At 35.1% G+C, this 16,249-nt stretch overlaps 1 protein-coding gene across 2 annotated transcripts in view; it reads left to right on the top strand.

The window, feature by feature from the left end:
- RALYL (RALY RNA binding protein like) overlaps positions 1 to 16,249 on the top strand; it is a 509,227-nt gene that overhangs the window by 201,260 nt on the left and 291,718 nt on the right. Inside the window, exon 1 of one of the 2 annotated variants that reach the window (XM_007461737.1) lies at positions 15,816 to 15,942. The exons of the other annotated variant lie outside the window; for it this stretch is intronic. Within the exon in view, the coding sequence (XP_007461799.1) occupies positions 15,906 to 15,942 (37 nt within the window). The 5' untranslated portion in view covers positions 15,816 to 15,905. Of the gene's footprint in view, positions 1 to 15,815; positions 15,943 to 16,249 lie in introns of those variants that run through there. 2 annotated transcript variants of the gene reach the window in all.

Below are 16,249 nucleotides of genomic sequence, written 5' to 3'. Positions count from 1 at the left end.
TAAGAGAATATTTTCATTACCTTGGAGAGCACAAAGCTTTCTTAAAGGTAACAGAAAATAATAACTACAGCAGGAAAATTTGGATTTTATTAAAAGTAAGAACTCATGTTTATTAACTGCATCATTTGGAGAGTGAAAAGAAAGCCACAGTGCGGAAGAAGGTATTTGAGAGATATACATTTTTACTACTGATGCATATGATTTTTTCTCATTTATTAAATATTATATCCGACCTTCATTTCTAGAATAAACCCAATATGATCATGATATGTTATCCTTTCTGTGGATCACCACATATAATTTGCTAATATTTTGCTCTGGTTTAGATTTTTGCATCCATGCACATGAGAAAACTTAGGCTATATTTTCTCACTCCATTGATTTGAGCATCACTTCTTTTGCATGTTCTCTCTCCCTCTCTCTCTCTACGTATATATATATGACAAAGGACTCCTATCCAGAATTTGTAAAGAATTCCTACAAATCAAATTAAAGGAAAAAGCACTGAAACCTCAACAGAGAAATGGAGATAAAGTTGAAATTACACTTTAGAAAAGAGGATATACAAATGAACAAAACACAATGGTTTTCAACTCATTAATCGCCAGAAAAATGCAAATTAAAACTGTGATCTCCCAGTACACAGCTACCAAACTGATTCAAATAAATATACTGACAAATGGTGCCAAGGATGTGGAACATCTAGAACTGCCATGCATTGCTGATGGGAATGTAAATTGATATAAGCACTTTGGAAAACATTATAAATCTACAATAATTAAAGCAAGGTCTTGGGCATATCTATTACATCTGTTCATACATTACCTTGTGAACTAGTAATTCTACTCCAAAATATAAATATATACCCCTTAAAATCAAATATATATGTTTACCAAAAGACTTGTTCAAATATATTCATAATAGTGTTAATTCTAAAGGCCCCAAACTGAAACCACTCAAAAGTTCATCAACAGTAGAATGGACAAAAAAAATTGTAGCATATTGATACAACCAAATACTACAATAGAGATGAAAATGAACAGATTACATGGCACCCACCAACATGTTTAAATATCCCAAACATAATTTTGGGCACAAGAAGCCAAATACAAGTCTCTACAGAGCATGAATTTATTTATATAAAGCTTAAAAACCCATAGAAATAACTATGGTGTTATTAGTTGCTATGGTGGTTAACTTTGGGAAGAAGTCACTGGGAAGAGACAGAACAGGGACAATTTCTTGATCTGGATGCTGATTACACAGTGTGTTCCCTTTGTAAAACATACTAAACTCCACATGCATTCTCTGTTCACTTCTCTGTGTGTAGGTTATTTTTCAATACAAATTTTACTCACATGAATATTACATACAGAAGTATTAGTCTGGGCATTTGGGAGAAACAGACAGAAATATTTACACTTAATTATAAAAAAATCCCACTATAGTCTTTTATAGTGGTCAATATTGTAAGTAAATAATTATGTTGGCATAAAAGAAGGAAAAGCAAAAACCCAAATGATGGTATTTGAAGAAAGTTTCAAAACAGATGTTTTCTTTGAATTAACTAAGGTAGAAGGGAAGGCTTTTCAAAAAGTAAGCATAGTGAAAATATTATCAATGGACAGTTAGGTTTATGGAACAACCTAAATCTAGTTGCTTTTCCCATATTATGAAAGGTGGGTGATGCTAAGAATATGTAAGAGGAAATGTTAAGGCCTGATTATGGAAGATCAAAAATGTCATGCCAAGAATTTTAGATGTTTTTCTCTAGTTATTTGAAAGCTATTTAAACGAGGTATCAAAATCTGAGGGGATTAGAAAGAATATTCTGATAGCAATATGAAAACTGGATCGGCCAGTTGAAAGATTGGAGCTAAGAGACCTCTACATTACTAGTGGAGATATTTGAACAGAAAAAGGTGGTGATAGTAGGAATGGAGAAAAGAAACCTACATAAGAGGGATATGTTGGTAAATTAGTAATAACACGACTAGTTATGAGAGAAGGAGCCATAGAATATGACTAGTCAAAAAAAGCTTGAGTATGATGTATCACTCACTCAGTGTGGTAGACAGAATAATATTCTTCTTAAGATGTCCATGTCCCCAGAACCTGTGAATATGTTAACTTACATGGCAAATAAGTCTTGGCAGATGCTGTTAAATTAAAGATCTTGAGATAGGAAGAGATAATCCTGGATTATCTCGATTGGTCATGTAATCACAAGGGCCCTTATAAGACCCACAGCAGGATCAAAGTGAGTAAAATAAGATATGACAATGGACCAGCTATTGAAGTATTTCACTTTGAAGATAGAGGAAAAGGTCATAAATCAAGAAATACCAGCAGCCTGTAGAAACTGGAAATGGCAAGGAAAATGATCCTCCAGATTCTACTCTGAAACATCTAGATGGAATGCAACACTGCCTACAATTTAATTTTAGTTTTTTGGCCTCCAGACTTAAGAGAACACATTTTTGTTGTTTTAAGCCACTATTATTATGATAATATGCTACAGCAGCAAAGTGAAACTAATAAAGATTTTGGTACCTAGAAGTGGGGTGTAGCTGTAACAAATATCTAAAAACCTGGAAGTGGCTTTAAAATTAGGTAATGTTATAGCTACAGGCTAGAGGAATTTTGAGCATGATAAAAATCCTAGATTGCTTTTAACAAATTGTTGGTAGAGACATGGATGTTAAAGTTGCTGCTAGGCAGAACTCAAAATGAAGTGAGTAGCATGATAGAGAAAATCTATATTGTCTTAGAAAATACTTAACTCATAATAATCAGAATGTTAGTAGAAATAAGGACATTAAATCTGAGTTGAGGAATGCTGGTGAGGATTCAAAACAAAATGAGGAATATGTTATTAAAAACTAGAGGAAAGTGCATCCTTGTTATATATAAGCTTTAGCTTAGCCGAGTTATGTTCTACAGTTTTGTGGAAAGCAGATGAACTGTTATGTGTACATATAATATAATCATATGGTTAAGTGATGAACTTAGATATTTAGCTGAGGAAATTTCCAAGCAATAGGTTGAAGGTATGGCCTGATTTCTTCTTGTTGTTTATAGTAAAATGCAAGAAGAAAGAGATAAGTTCAGGAAAGAGCTGTTAAGCCAAAAGGGAAATTCCCAGACTATCCAGACTGCAAAAGATGCTAAAATAAATAATAATCGAATTCACAGTCAGGAAAGCATGCTCTGGAGATATTGCAAAGTGTGTGGGTGGACAACCTTTTGCTAATGCTTTGAAAGTATAAGGATAGACTGTGTGTTCAGTCACACAGAGAGCTCTTTGAAGAGATAACAAGCATGTGTCTCATGGATCCTCTCAGTTATCTCAGCAGAATCTAGAAAGAGAAATGAGATTATCCACAAGAGAAGTGTGGATGATCTTCTTGTCCAATGGAGTCATGCCCCATGCCATACATGGGAGATCCACATGGTTCTTGAGGAAGTTATACAAGTGGAAATGCTTGAACTGAAGGGACAAAGAAAGGACAAAATAAACAGAGCCTACTTGACTCCCAAAATTCTACAGAAAGAAAACAGTGTGATAAAACTTCACTACTGCAAACATGTACTACCCTCAAGAAAAAATAAGGATGTCTCTGAGGATGGAGCTTCAGGCCCAGAGGATAGAACCAAGGGCCCAGAGGGCAAACCTATGGCCCTGGAGGTAGGAACCAAGAAACACATAGGATTATTCCCAGGTCTTGAAACATAATGGAATGGGATAGACATAACACTGGGAGCTAGAGGGAGACTGTAGTGGAGAGAATAACAACTTTCCTAATATGTCCACATCCCAATCCCCAGAACTTGTATTTATGTTACCTTATATGATAAAAAGGATTTGACAGATATGATTAAATTAAGGATCTTAAAATATTGATTGGGCTTATCTGGGTGGGCCAATGTAAACACAAGAATCCTTATAAGAGAAAGGCAGGAGGGTCAAAGTAAGAAGAGGGAGATACGGTGATGGAACCAGTGGTTGGAATGATGCACTTTTAAGGTGGAAGAAGGGGCCCTGAGCCAAGGAAGACAATCAACCTTTAGAAGTTGGAAAAAGCAAAAAGATTCTCCTCTGAATTCTTCAGAAAGAACGTAACCCAGCAAACACCTTATTTTCAACTTCTGACTTCCCAAATTATGAGAAAAAAAATTGTGCTATTTTAAAGTCACTCAATTTGTGGTAATTTTTACAGAAAAAATAGAAAATCAATATACTAATTAACTTTATAAATAAATATTAGTGGAGCAAGTAATATATCTCAGACACTGGGTGGCTGCTAGGGACATAGTAGCAAATGAGCAGACACAGTAGATTACAGTTTTGTGGTTTTATGGTATGTTATAATCTGGCCAAAAACAATGGAAGAGAAGCATGTTTTTTTGCACCATGTTGAATTTGATATGACTTTTGAAAATCTACATGAATATGTTTAGTAATAATACCTATTATTCTGGTCACTGTTCTAAACATTTTTTATATATCAACTCATTTAATTCTTATAATAATTATATTAATTATAAATAATAATGTGAGGATACTATAGATGAGGAAACTTTTACAGATGAGGAAACTGTGGTATGTATATGCAAAGCAATTTGCCCAAGATCACAAAGCTGGTGAGTGACAGAACTGGCATTCAAATAAACCAAGCCAGTCTGGCTCAAAATCTTGAGTTTTAAAACATGTTTAGCAGATATAGAATTTGAATCTCTAGTTTTGCATAGTTGGATTAATAAACATAAATTTCATACTGGTAAGGAAAACAAGAAACAACAATGGAATATAAACCAAGAAATGGAGCTTTCAAGAAAAAAGCTAATAATTAACATTGCCAGATATTGATTAATATCAAGTAGAATGAGGATTAACCAGAAATGCCTTGATTTGGTATTCGTTTTATAAATATTTTCTTACTACCGTTTTCTGAAGTCATGTTTATTCATCAGTGTTTCTCAGTAATGTGTCAGGTCTTTGCACATAATTTTCAGCAGTTTATTTGTTTCATCTGTTTTAGCATATTGGGGCGGCTGTCACTAAACCATTCATGTCATGGTCACCAACTCACATATATATATCTTGGTTTACGTTTCTATGATTTCCTCTAGGACAGATATTATTTCTTCTGCTTCCACTGAAATTTCTCAAGATATCTTGTCCAATGATCTGCATTGAATGAGCTCTGGTCAGATACTTATCGACTTATTACATTACTTTCTATCACCACTCACTGCCACTTTTGCAAAACTAAAAGCAGCATTTAGAGTATGAGGGTTCTGGATACATTTATCCTCTTTGATATAGACACGTATTTTCACTGGTATTTTCATTAAAACATTCATTTTAAAAACCTTTAGATTCACATAATATCTATTAGTAAATAAAATTTCAAGATTAAGATCATGGCTATTTATCTTCCTCTACCCTCTATATCAAGTATACACTTAACCAGTTTTTGTAGGATGGAGTGATGAAGCATAGAATTCTATTAACTACCATTGTCTTAATTTGAGTAATGAACAATTGTTTGAAATATGATTGCAAATTGGAAACAAACTTAACATAATAACTTTTATCAACATTATTTGTTGAATAACAATTGTGTACTATCATTCACTTCATATATCAGCATATGTATTTCTTATAAGCTTTCTACTCATCTCAGTAATTTTTTCACTAATACTTTATGATCACCTGTGACTGTTCTTTCACTCCTACCATGGCACTCATCCATATAGCCTCAGAGAAGAGTGGACCTAATTACTGTCAAGGACTGGTTTTTTATACATTCGCATAGGACAGACCACACATCTACTTTCAGAGCACCTATTTTTGAATGTATAGAATATATTTTTCATATTATCACTCAATTAATGTCTGTATTTCCCCACTAAAATAAAAGCTGCATGAACAATCACATCTGTTTTTGCTCAGAGCTCCGAAGGGCATACTTTGAGTGCACAAAGTATATGTATTAGGTATATGAAAGAAAAAAGGTTAAATTAATTTCAATGAAGGATAATAGCTGGAGTCATAAATTTTATAATAATAAAGAATCAGGTTAATCTGATCAGGGTGGGAACATGGGTAGTTATGCTATTGGAAACTTGTACCATCAACTCCCCCAGAAAATAGCAAAAGCAAAACAGTTTTTTTTCTCATTGAATCAAAATCAGATAGTTACAAGCTGAAATCCCCCTTCTTTCTCTGTTATACTATTTTCTTGCAATTATTTCTCTAGGCAGTCTTAGAAGTTAGGAACCAAAGGTTTTTTAAATCGAATAATCACCATTTCATATGCTGTATTTGTGTTCATGTTTTGTGACCCACCCCTTAAAGACTTATTTAACTATTGCACAATCCTGGCAGGATTTCTAAAGCTTTCCAAGGCATAATTTAAAGATAACATGAGATTTAGTGTTCACTGAACTGAAGGAGACAGTTTGGAAAATAAAAGTTGATACTCTTTTTTTCCCTACCTATAGCTCCTGTTTCTATATCTAAAGCCATTTAAAAAAACATCTAAAAATAGTTTTTATGACAGTAAGAGAATTGTGAATTTCATTTACATATTTACTGTTCACATACTGCTGTGCTGGTAATGGCAGATGCAGACTTTATTCAAATAGTTGTCATTGAATACATATGTGAGGTCAAAGACTATCCAGGTGGTTCTGAGCCCCTTAGCAGACACAAAAAAACACAAAATGAGGATTGGAGCTGGATTCCTAAAATACTGTTCTGCTATGTAACACTAAATTATACAAGAAAATTCAATCTATTCAACTCAGCAGGCTGAAGTTGCTCATCAATGTGGTACTTGTAACTAAATATGAACAGGAAAGGAATTAAGAGAAGAGGACTGTTGTGTATACTACTTTGCAGACAGGCTGAAATGAATTCTATTAATATATACTTAAGATACTTTATGCACATTTTACATTGGAAATGATTAGACATTTTAGAGTAACAATTTTGATAGTATCATTAGAAACCAAAATATGCTGAATATGATCCATAAATATAAATTTATTTTTAGCTAGTATGTTTTAAAAGTCTGTAAAGATTCACACGTCTAGTATTGGTCTTTGCCCATTTAAAATATTATAGTTTAAACAATAAAGAAAACACTGTAACATCTAGCCAAATATTTTTAATATTTTGTGTGTGTGTGTGTATGTGTAGTTAACTTTTTGACTTAATTTTATCTATTTTTAACTGAAAACTTTCCCTGGGCCATTCTAAATTACCTGATTCATTTCCATGAAGAACGTACTCCAAGTCCACATTAGACCTTAGGTTAATACAAATATATTATATGCATTGATTAGGCTCCTATCCTACCATTACATAAATATCTTTAAAATCCTTGTATATGCATCTCTAGAGTCCTTTATTTGGAGTACTAAGATGGGTGACTATCAGCATGCATTCTATATTGAAATTTTGTATATCAACCTTATTCTCCCATTGTCTTACACATTAAAATCAGGTATATTTTCCAAAATAATGGCAGTAACGCCAGCAATTCAAACTGAAGTAAAATCCTAGATAGTGTTTCCTGTTCTCTACTGTTTTCTGAATTTGCTTTTATTGTCTGACATTTATTTTTTCAATATATAAGATAGTGGTGTCATGGATTGGACATGACTTTTTACAGTTCAAACTAGGATTCAAATTCCAGCTCTACTTCTTGCCAGCTTTATGAATTTGACACCTGAACTTCAGTTCCCTTATCTGTAAAATGAGATAACACCTCCTTCCTCACATAGCTGTTTTAAGATTAAATAAAGTAACAGAAGTATATTTTTAAAAATAAGAACAATAAGCCCAGCAATTCAAACTGAAGTAAAATCCTAAATATTGTTTTGGCACAAAGTAAGCACTTAATAATCATTTATATGATTCCATTCAATTTTTATAATTAGTGAACAGTTTTTAATTGAAGTATCTCATGTACTTACTTTGCTTACATTATGAAACTAATATTGGTGGACTCTAGGGGTAGTGATTGAAATTGTAGTATTTGGTCCTAACCATAATAATGTATACTCATTAAAGCAGAAAATGCAAGGCATCATACAGTAAAGTGATAAATCCCCTGGTTCAGCCTTTTTTGGCATCATGTTTTTATTCCTTGCTTAATACCAATAAGAATTTTAGGTAACTAACACCCTACTTATACTCCACTATACATGTATTGTATACATGTATACAATAACTAACCCCCTACTTATACTCCACTACACATGTATTGTATACATGTATACAATAAAATATAGTTTTACATAGGCAAAAGACAGCAAGAAGAAAAACAATAGACTAGAAAGACAAGACCAGATGCTTGAATTCAGAGACTAAAGAGAAGAGAGTTGGACCAGTTTGATGGAAGGAGCTGACTGAGATAGAATCAGCCAGAAAAAAGAGATAGGCAGTGCCCTAAGAAATCCACAGGTGGTGCAACAGGACTTTGAGCACTTTATTTCTCCATGGAGCATTGTTACATTTTGCCTTCCTCTGATTCAGGTGCCAATTGGCTGGCACCACCATTGCCTGCATTTTCTCTGCTTTTTTAAGCATCTTCTTCAGCTACATTCTGGCCTCTAGAGTATGACATCCTTTAAGCACCCCCAGACACTGTTTTGCTAGGTAGCTTTACAACTCACAACTCTCTGGTTTTTAAGATAGGTAGGTGGGTATGTGGATAGAGAGATAGAAAGAATAGATAGATGGATAGATAGATAGATGATAGATAGATAGATAGATAGATAGATGATAGATAGGTAGATAGATGATAGATACATAGATAAGAGTATATTTCCTATTTTGTAAATTTTGTTATAGTGAAATTCTATACATAATTTTCATAATTATGGAAACTCTTATGACTTTAAGGATGTTTTACTTTCTCATCATTATGCCTGGTAAACTCATAAGTGTCTCTCCATCTCAGGATGCAGTGGAGATGGTGTTTCTGAAACAGAGTTGTGAACTACTGAACACATATTTTTCATGAATAAAACACCTCCAGGGAACATGGTACAGCAATTCCCCTACATCATGTTCACATCCAATAAACTATATTATTGTGTTCCTATGTCTGCAAGGTAATTCGTTATAGTTTTAGTACCTTTTATGTGCCTATGATCTCAAAGACACTGTGTTTCTTTAGGTCTAGGATTACATCTTTCATGTATAATTTGTTAACAACATTTATTAAAATATGTTGAAGTTAGATAAACTATTTTCACAGGCATAAATAACTCATTTCATACTCTAGCAAATTCAAGGTTGACTTAACTGTACATGTTTTAGTCTTCTTTTAAAAAAATTTTTTTAGTAACCATTAGGTATTTGGACCTATCCAAAGGTTATGATTAAAAAGATAGTATTCAATCTATTCAACTTGAGACAATGCAAATTTATCCAAATTTAAATGGGCAAATAAGACGATTAAGAAGATAAAACTAAGTCTGAATAATCAAATTTAGGCTAAAGGAAATATGAAACTGAGATAAAATGGAAAGGGAACCATACAAAAAAGAGTAGGAAGCAAAAGTGAGAATGCTCAAAGACAATTACCACTAAGGAGATCTGGTGAAAATAAAGTTGCATTAGAGTGAGTTATAAAGGAGAAATATTTTAACTGTATTTAATACTTGGTATTACATATTTCAAAAATTTAATGATTTCAAAGACTTATTTGATATTAGATCATAAGGAATTGGAGAAAGTCCAAAGAAATGAATGGAGACAGTAATAAAATCCAATTATAGTTTACAAAAAATCTTAGAAAAGTCTTTTCCAGATACATAGAAGAATTTAATGAACCAAACTGAAGAACACAGAATTGACTTGTTTGTTTATTGCTTCACTTTCAACGGCAGTCAAGTATAAAGAAGCATCATTCAGGATTTTTTTTTTCCTCATTTGAACCAATATTTTGAATGAAAACTTGAACCGAACATTAAGAAGTTTTGTTTCCTTTGATTTAAAAAGAACAAATGGTGAATATACTAGTATAGGAGGTACTAGGTAAAATGATAAGATTTTTATATGATAACCACTCAATATTTTAATTAATAACTATTTTTAGATTATCCACTAACAGGAGAGCACTTGACTTTGGACAAATATACAAGGGTCCAATTTCAGAGGCATTAGGCAAGAGAGCAAATCACTTAATATAGACATGTACAAAAGATGTAGATATACTGGCTTAAATTGTTGCAAAGATGGATCAGTGATTGTGCTGGGGCTGAAAATTATTTGGATGTTATCCCTGAAAGATCCTGAGGAAAGAACTTCTGTCAAGAATTTATAGGGACTTCACCAGCAAGGAGATGTTTCAATAAAGAGAGCGGAGTTCATGGAATCTGAAATAGTAGATAAATGAACTTATCCATGAAACAGAAACACACTCACAGACATAGAGAACAGACTTCTGGTTGCCAAGGGGGTGGTGGGGGAGGGATGGATTGGGAGTTTGGGAATAGCAGATGCAAACTCTTATGTATAAAATGGATAAACAGCAAGGTCCTACTGTATAGCACTGGGAACTGTCTTCAGTATCCTGTAATAAACCATAATAGAAAAGAATATGAAAAAGAATACATACATATGTGTTCATATGTATAGTTGAATCATTTTGCTGTGCACCAGAAACTAACCCATTATTGTAAACCAACTACACTCCAATAAAGTAAATTAAAAAAAAAAAAAAGCAGAGTTTATATCTGAGAGGAGAAGGGGCAGCGTTTCCACAGGGACAGCTGGCATGGTAGCGAGGGAAGGATAAAGAAGGTCCACATCTGTACTTCATGCTGTTGAGTGATAAGAATGACATAAGAGAAAGGTTAAATTTCTGTCCAAACTGGAGAAAAATTGACTGGAGTGTAGAGATATCACTTATATCACTTAAGGCTATAATTTCAGAGCTAGTGTGTTCAGAGGAAAAAGCTGTGGGCTAACTCCTAGGGAATCTGGACTCAGGCTCCTGCTGTAAGTATGGGGGTCAAGGCCCTTGAGGTTGTGCCCCGCAGTTCCTTTCAGTTTTCTATCCAACAAACTTGTAAGAGCTGTCTGTTGTGGAGTAGAGATCTGTAAATGAGGAATTTTGGCAGCATAATTTTGTTACACTGAAAAAATAATTTTATTACACTGAAAAATTTTAACATTTTATTATTCTAGTAATTTTCTGAAATATAGATATCATGCAGTTCAAGTTAAATACTTCTATATGATCTACATGCTATATCTTGATGAAATTCTTAGAAGTTTTATCCAAATCAACACGTATTGTAATTTTTAAACCAGATAAGGATGTTAGAACTCTGGATGGGCTAATAATTTGATACTCTTGGCATTCTCTAAATATTATTTTTGTGTTTTATTTGGAGGAAAGGATGAGGGCTGGGCATGGGGAGGAGAAGCAGGGAAGGTGACATGTCTAGGAAAGGGAAGTCACCACTGCTGCGAGGTGAGCAGACTTCTCTTGTCCCAAGCAGTCCACTGTGCTTCTGAACTTGACTGTCCCTGCCAGCAGCCAGAACTCTGGAGTTAATTGCATCTACCCCGCTTAGAAGTTAGTTTAACATCACTCGTTGTTATGGAAACATGTCCCTTGTGGGTCCTCATCCCCAGCTGCCTAAATAGCTGCCAAAAGTATCCCTTTGACCTTACATGGCATGTTATAGCGCACAGGCTCTGGAGAAAGGCCAGCCAGTTCAAAGCAGGGCAAGACCTCTTGCTCTCTGTGAGACTTTAGTCTGAACACTTTGTTCTCAGGCTCATTCTACTGAAACATAAAATGAGGATGATGATGATAGTAATAACAATAATAATAATATGATAATAATAAATCCATCATAGAACTGTTTTCAGTATCCAATGAGTAATGCATATAAAACTCTTAGAAGAGAATTTGGCACCTAATGTGAACTCCCTAAATGAATGTCAGCTCTTATTAAACCACACAGTGTTCACTCCCTGTGATGAGTTTGGGCAAATGTCATTCTGTTGATTTCAGTACATTACTAGGGACCCTTTTATTTAAGTCTTCTCCAGCAGCTGCCAAATGCATTGCCCCCTAATTTGGTCCTAAAATCATTTTGGTCTAGTCCCCAATTAAATGTTGTCAACCCAGCTATGTAAGTCATGCAGTGTCCCTGAATGTTACATGTACTTGTCCTCATTTGGCTAAAGATTACTCATTTCTAAATTGGAGGTAAAGATAGCTAAGTAACAGGATTGTTGTGAAGATTATGAAGATTAGTGATACAGTATATAACTAGCCCAGTGCTTGACACATAGCACAGAGTAGTTCTCTCTGTCTCTCTCTCATTCACACACACGCATGCACGCACACGTGCGCGCGCGCGCACACACACACACACACACACACACACAGAGGCTTGATTCTTCCTCTTTTCCTTTCTTTTTTTTTTGCGGTACACGGGCCTCTGACTGTTGTGGCCTCTCCCGTTGTGGAGAACAGGCTCTGGACGCACAGGCTCAGTGGCCATGGCTCACGGGCCCAGCCACTCCGCGGCATGTGGGATCTTCCCGGACCGGGACACGAACCCGTGTCCCCTGCATCGGGAGGCGGACTCTCAACCACTGCACCACCAGGGAAGCCCCTCTTTTCTTTTTTTTCTTTCCCTCTTCCTTCCTTCCTCCCTCCCTTCCTTCCTTCCTTCCTTCCTTTCCTTCATATTGTGCGGGAGTAGATATGGAGATATTTTATAAAGCAAGCGATGCTTCTTTTGACCTCTACATTACAGTCATAAATCTGATTTTGAAGATAAAACACCTCTAGTCAGTCTGTATTTTTTAAGATGGTTGGAAAAAAAGAATGATATGCTGGCACTTGTCTTCTTTTCAGTGACATTTTGTCCCTTATTATGTCTACATTCTTCCTCTTCATTCTTTTGGCTGAAAGTTGCCCAGGTTCTGCTTTTACTAAAGCCCCTCCTCTCCCTCAGCCACTGCCCCTGCCTCTCTCTCATCTTCCTACCTGTACTGCAACATGGTACTCATGAATTCATTAGGTATATGTGAGGTCCCCAATTTTGATGGATTAAAACAGGATTTAATCCACTGACCCGAGATATAAGATTCAAGAGTGGATGCTCTCTATACCCTGAGGTGAGAAAAGTAATGTAGGAAGGAGTTGATGAGATTAAAAATCCCTATATAGAGCCTAAGAAAGTCAGCTTTGGTACAAGGTGTGCCAAACATTAATGACTATGAGTCAGGATATTTTTGGGGGGTTTTTTGGGGTTATTTTTTTGGGTTATTTTTTTCCGGTACACGGGCCTCTCACTGCTGTGGCCTCTCCCGTTGCGGAGCAAAGGCTCCGGACGTGCAGGCTCAGCGGCCATGGCTCATGGACCTAGACGCTCTGCTGCATGTGGGATCTCCCTGGACCAGGGCACGAACCTGTGTCCCCTGCATCGGCAAGAGGACTCTCAACCACTGTGCCACCAGGGACGCCCCAGGATATTTGTTTTAACACGCATCTGTGCATGTGTGATGATGAGTGAGGCTGGGTGAGAGGTTGTTGCCTATGTGGATGAAATTAAATTGTTACATGGTCTTTGCAAAGAATGTTCAGATTGATGTTAATTATAGATAATGAAGAACTAACAATGTAAAAGAGAAAAACTACAAATTTGTACCATGTAATATTGTTAAAATTAATAGCATTTGTGTCATTATGTAATTAGGCTATTTCTACCTAATAATCATTAATGACATGGTTATTCATATCAAAATTATATATAACACATATGTCAGACAAACTTTGTTTTAATTTGTTTGACTGTAATAGGTTTTATGTTGGTCTTATGGAATGAGTAATTTTTATAAAAGAGGACTTGCTTGTTCGTTGTGACTTTGTTCCAGTAAATTTAAAAGTATATCTTCACATCTCTGAATATAAGCAATTTCATCAAATCAGTGAATTCATTCAGAGTCATCTTGGGGCCAAAATATAGGTGTGAAATTACAAGTATTTGCATTAAGTAAGAAAGTAATTTTAGTCAATAAGCATGAATTTTGTTATTGTACTAATTCATTGAAAAATAATCTGTGATCATATTGTTTTTATCATTTAAATTTGTTCATAAAAAGTCACTTATTCAGCAAATATTTGCTGATACCCTACTTTGTGCCAGGCACTGATCTACTCTCTGGACATACATCTCTGAGGAAGAGGAAGCCCTGTCCTCTGGAGGCTTATGTTCTAATAGGCAGAGACAGACAGGAGGAAAACAAACAAGTGAATACAAATTATGTTAGGTGATCACAATGTGCTATGGAGAAAAATTAAGCAAGTAAGGTTGTGGAACATAAGGTGCATTATATGTCATTCAGAAAAGGCCTAATTTCTTTTTGAAATATTTTCATCTCACTATTGCAGAAAACACAAGGAGAATCCTAGTGTTTCATATTGTATGTAGATATATACAGATACTGACTATGCCTTATAGTAAGAAATACCCATAGTGGTCTTTGACGGAGCATCTTATTAAACAATGCAGTTTGTTAGTCCAAAGTCAAGGAAACTAGAGAGGAATACTCCCAAAAACTTGTTAAAATGCTGTTCTTGGTATCTGTGACCATGAACTGTAGTAATTACTTAAGTGTAAAAGTATTCATGACACTGAAATAATCATTCTATTAAGAATAGCTGTGGAAATGATATCTCCTCCTATTAGTAAGTAGCCTGAGTTTGCTAACACTAAAAAAGAATTTTGACAGTTGAAGACGTTTTCTGGTTTTGGCTGGAAGATGAAGGTTTATGCATAATCAAGTCATATCACGTAGAAATTCTTCACTAGTGTATAAATCCTTCTGTATTTTAAATAAAAACTGCATTTCAGACACCCTAATGGCACATAAAGGAGATTTGAAAGCGCATACTCTTGTGGAGGGTTTGAGAGAGGTATTATTCCTGAGTTTCTGCTGTGTGCCAGGCATTGCTTTCAGAGAAGAGAGTACAAGACATACAAAGACAAAGCTTATTCTGTGTCCAGTTGAGATGACAACGTTCAGGTAAAGACATTGTCCTTAAAATACCCAAAATACTGTGCCCAAAATACTGTGAAAATAGAGGTCTGAGGACTCAAACGAGGAGAGGTGGCAGCGTGAAGGTGAGAGAAAGCTTTATGAAAGGCTTCCTTCTGGAGGGGGCAGAATGTGTAGCACAGAGTAGGTACTCACTAAACCTGAGACCCTGTTGTACATTCCTCTGTACTAGGCCTGGGGATATAATGTGAAAACATGTAATTCCCACTTTTTCTGAGAAGCAGTCTGTTTAGAGAATTAGACAAACCTAAAAGTGAAAATTGCTTTAATAATTGAAACTACGAAGTGCATTGGGAGCTCAAAGAAGGAAAGAATTTAGTAGTTTCAAAATAAAATACAAATCTAAACATTCTAGAGTGGCTAAAGGACATGAGAATCCAAAGGATAGTTTTGAATTTATGTAAATAAATAACAGGGGTTCTTATATTTCATATTTGGATTTTCAGTTTTACTATTCTTGCTAATTATATGAATCTATTCTTAATTCAACATTATTTTGAGCACAGCACTTTAATAGCAGATATTTTATTAGAGAACTTAACTGATATCAGTTGTGGGGAAGTGAAGGAAATATAATTTGCTCTAGAAGATTTGCATTAGATAGAGTAGTTACAGGCTGTAACATCTCCCCTGTAATTTTATGAGAATGGTATTACCCTGGCTTTCACTGTGTGATTGCTGGTTACCTTCTGTCAGTGAGCAACAGTCTTACTGCAAAGCAGGAGCACAACCCTCTCTTTGTCTCCGTGGTCAAAGCAATTACTTCTTAGAAAGTCGGATTTTTTTCAGAATGACCATGTACAGGAGCAAACGCAGACATCAGAGATGTAAGTAAATTCTGACCCAACTTTTTCATATGACTGTGGTGAGAGAAACATACTTGATTTCTTAAAAGACTAATCATGACTTCAGATATATCATGGGAGTAGAAAAGATATTGTAGCTTTTTTCACCCTAACCTTTATCTCTGTTACATGCTTGAAAGATGTTGGGGGGAAAGGGGCTAATTCACTTGTTACTATGGAAACCTTTGGAAAGGTTTACAAAATCAACTGAGAAACAGATCAAATGCAATTTCAGTCTAGCTCAGCATCCTCCATACAGGCATGATAACTGGATAGTTCTCTCTCTTTC

Source organism: Lipotes vexillifer, unplaced genomic scaffold, assembly GCF_000442215.2.
Source record: "Lipotes vexillifer unplaced genomic scaffold, Lipotes_vexillifer_v1.1 scaffold163, whole genome shotgun sequence".
Taxonomy (NCBI): domain Eukaryota; kingdom Metazoa; phylum Chordata; class Mammalia; order Artiodactyla; family Lipotidae; genus Lipotes; species Lipotes vexillifer.
This window is presented reverse-complemented; position numbering and strand designations above follow the sequence as displayed.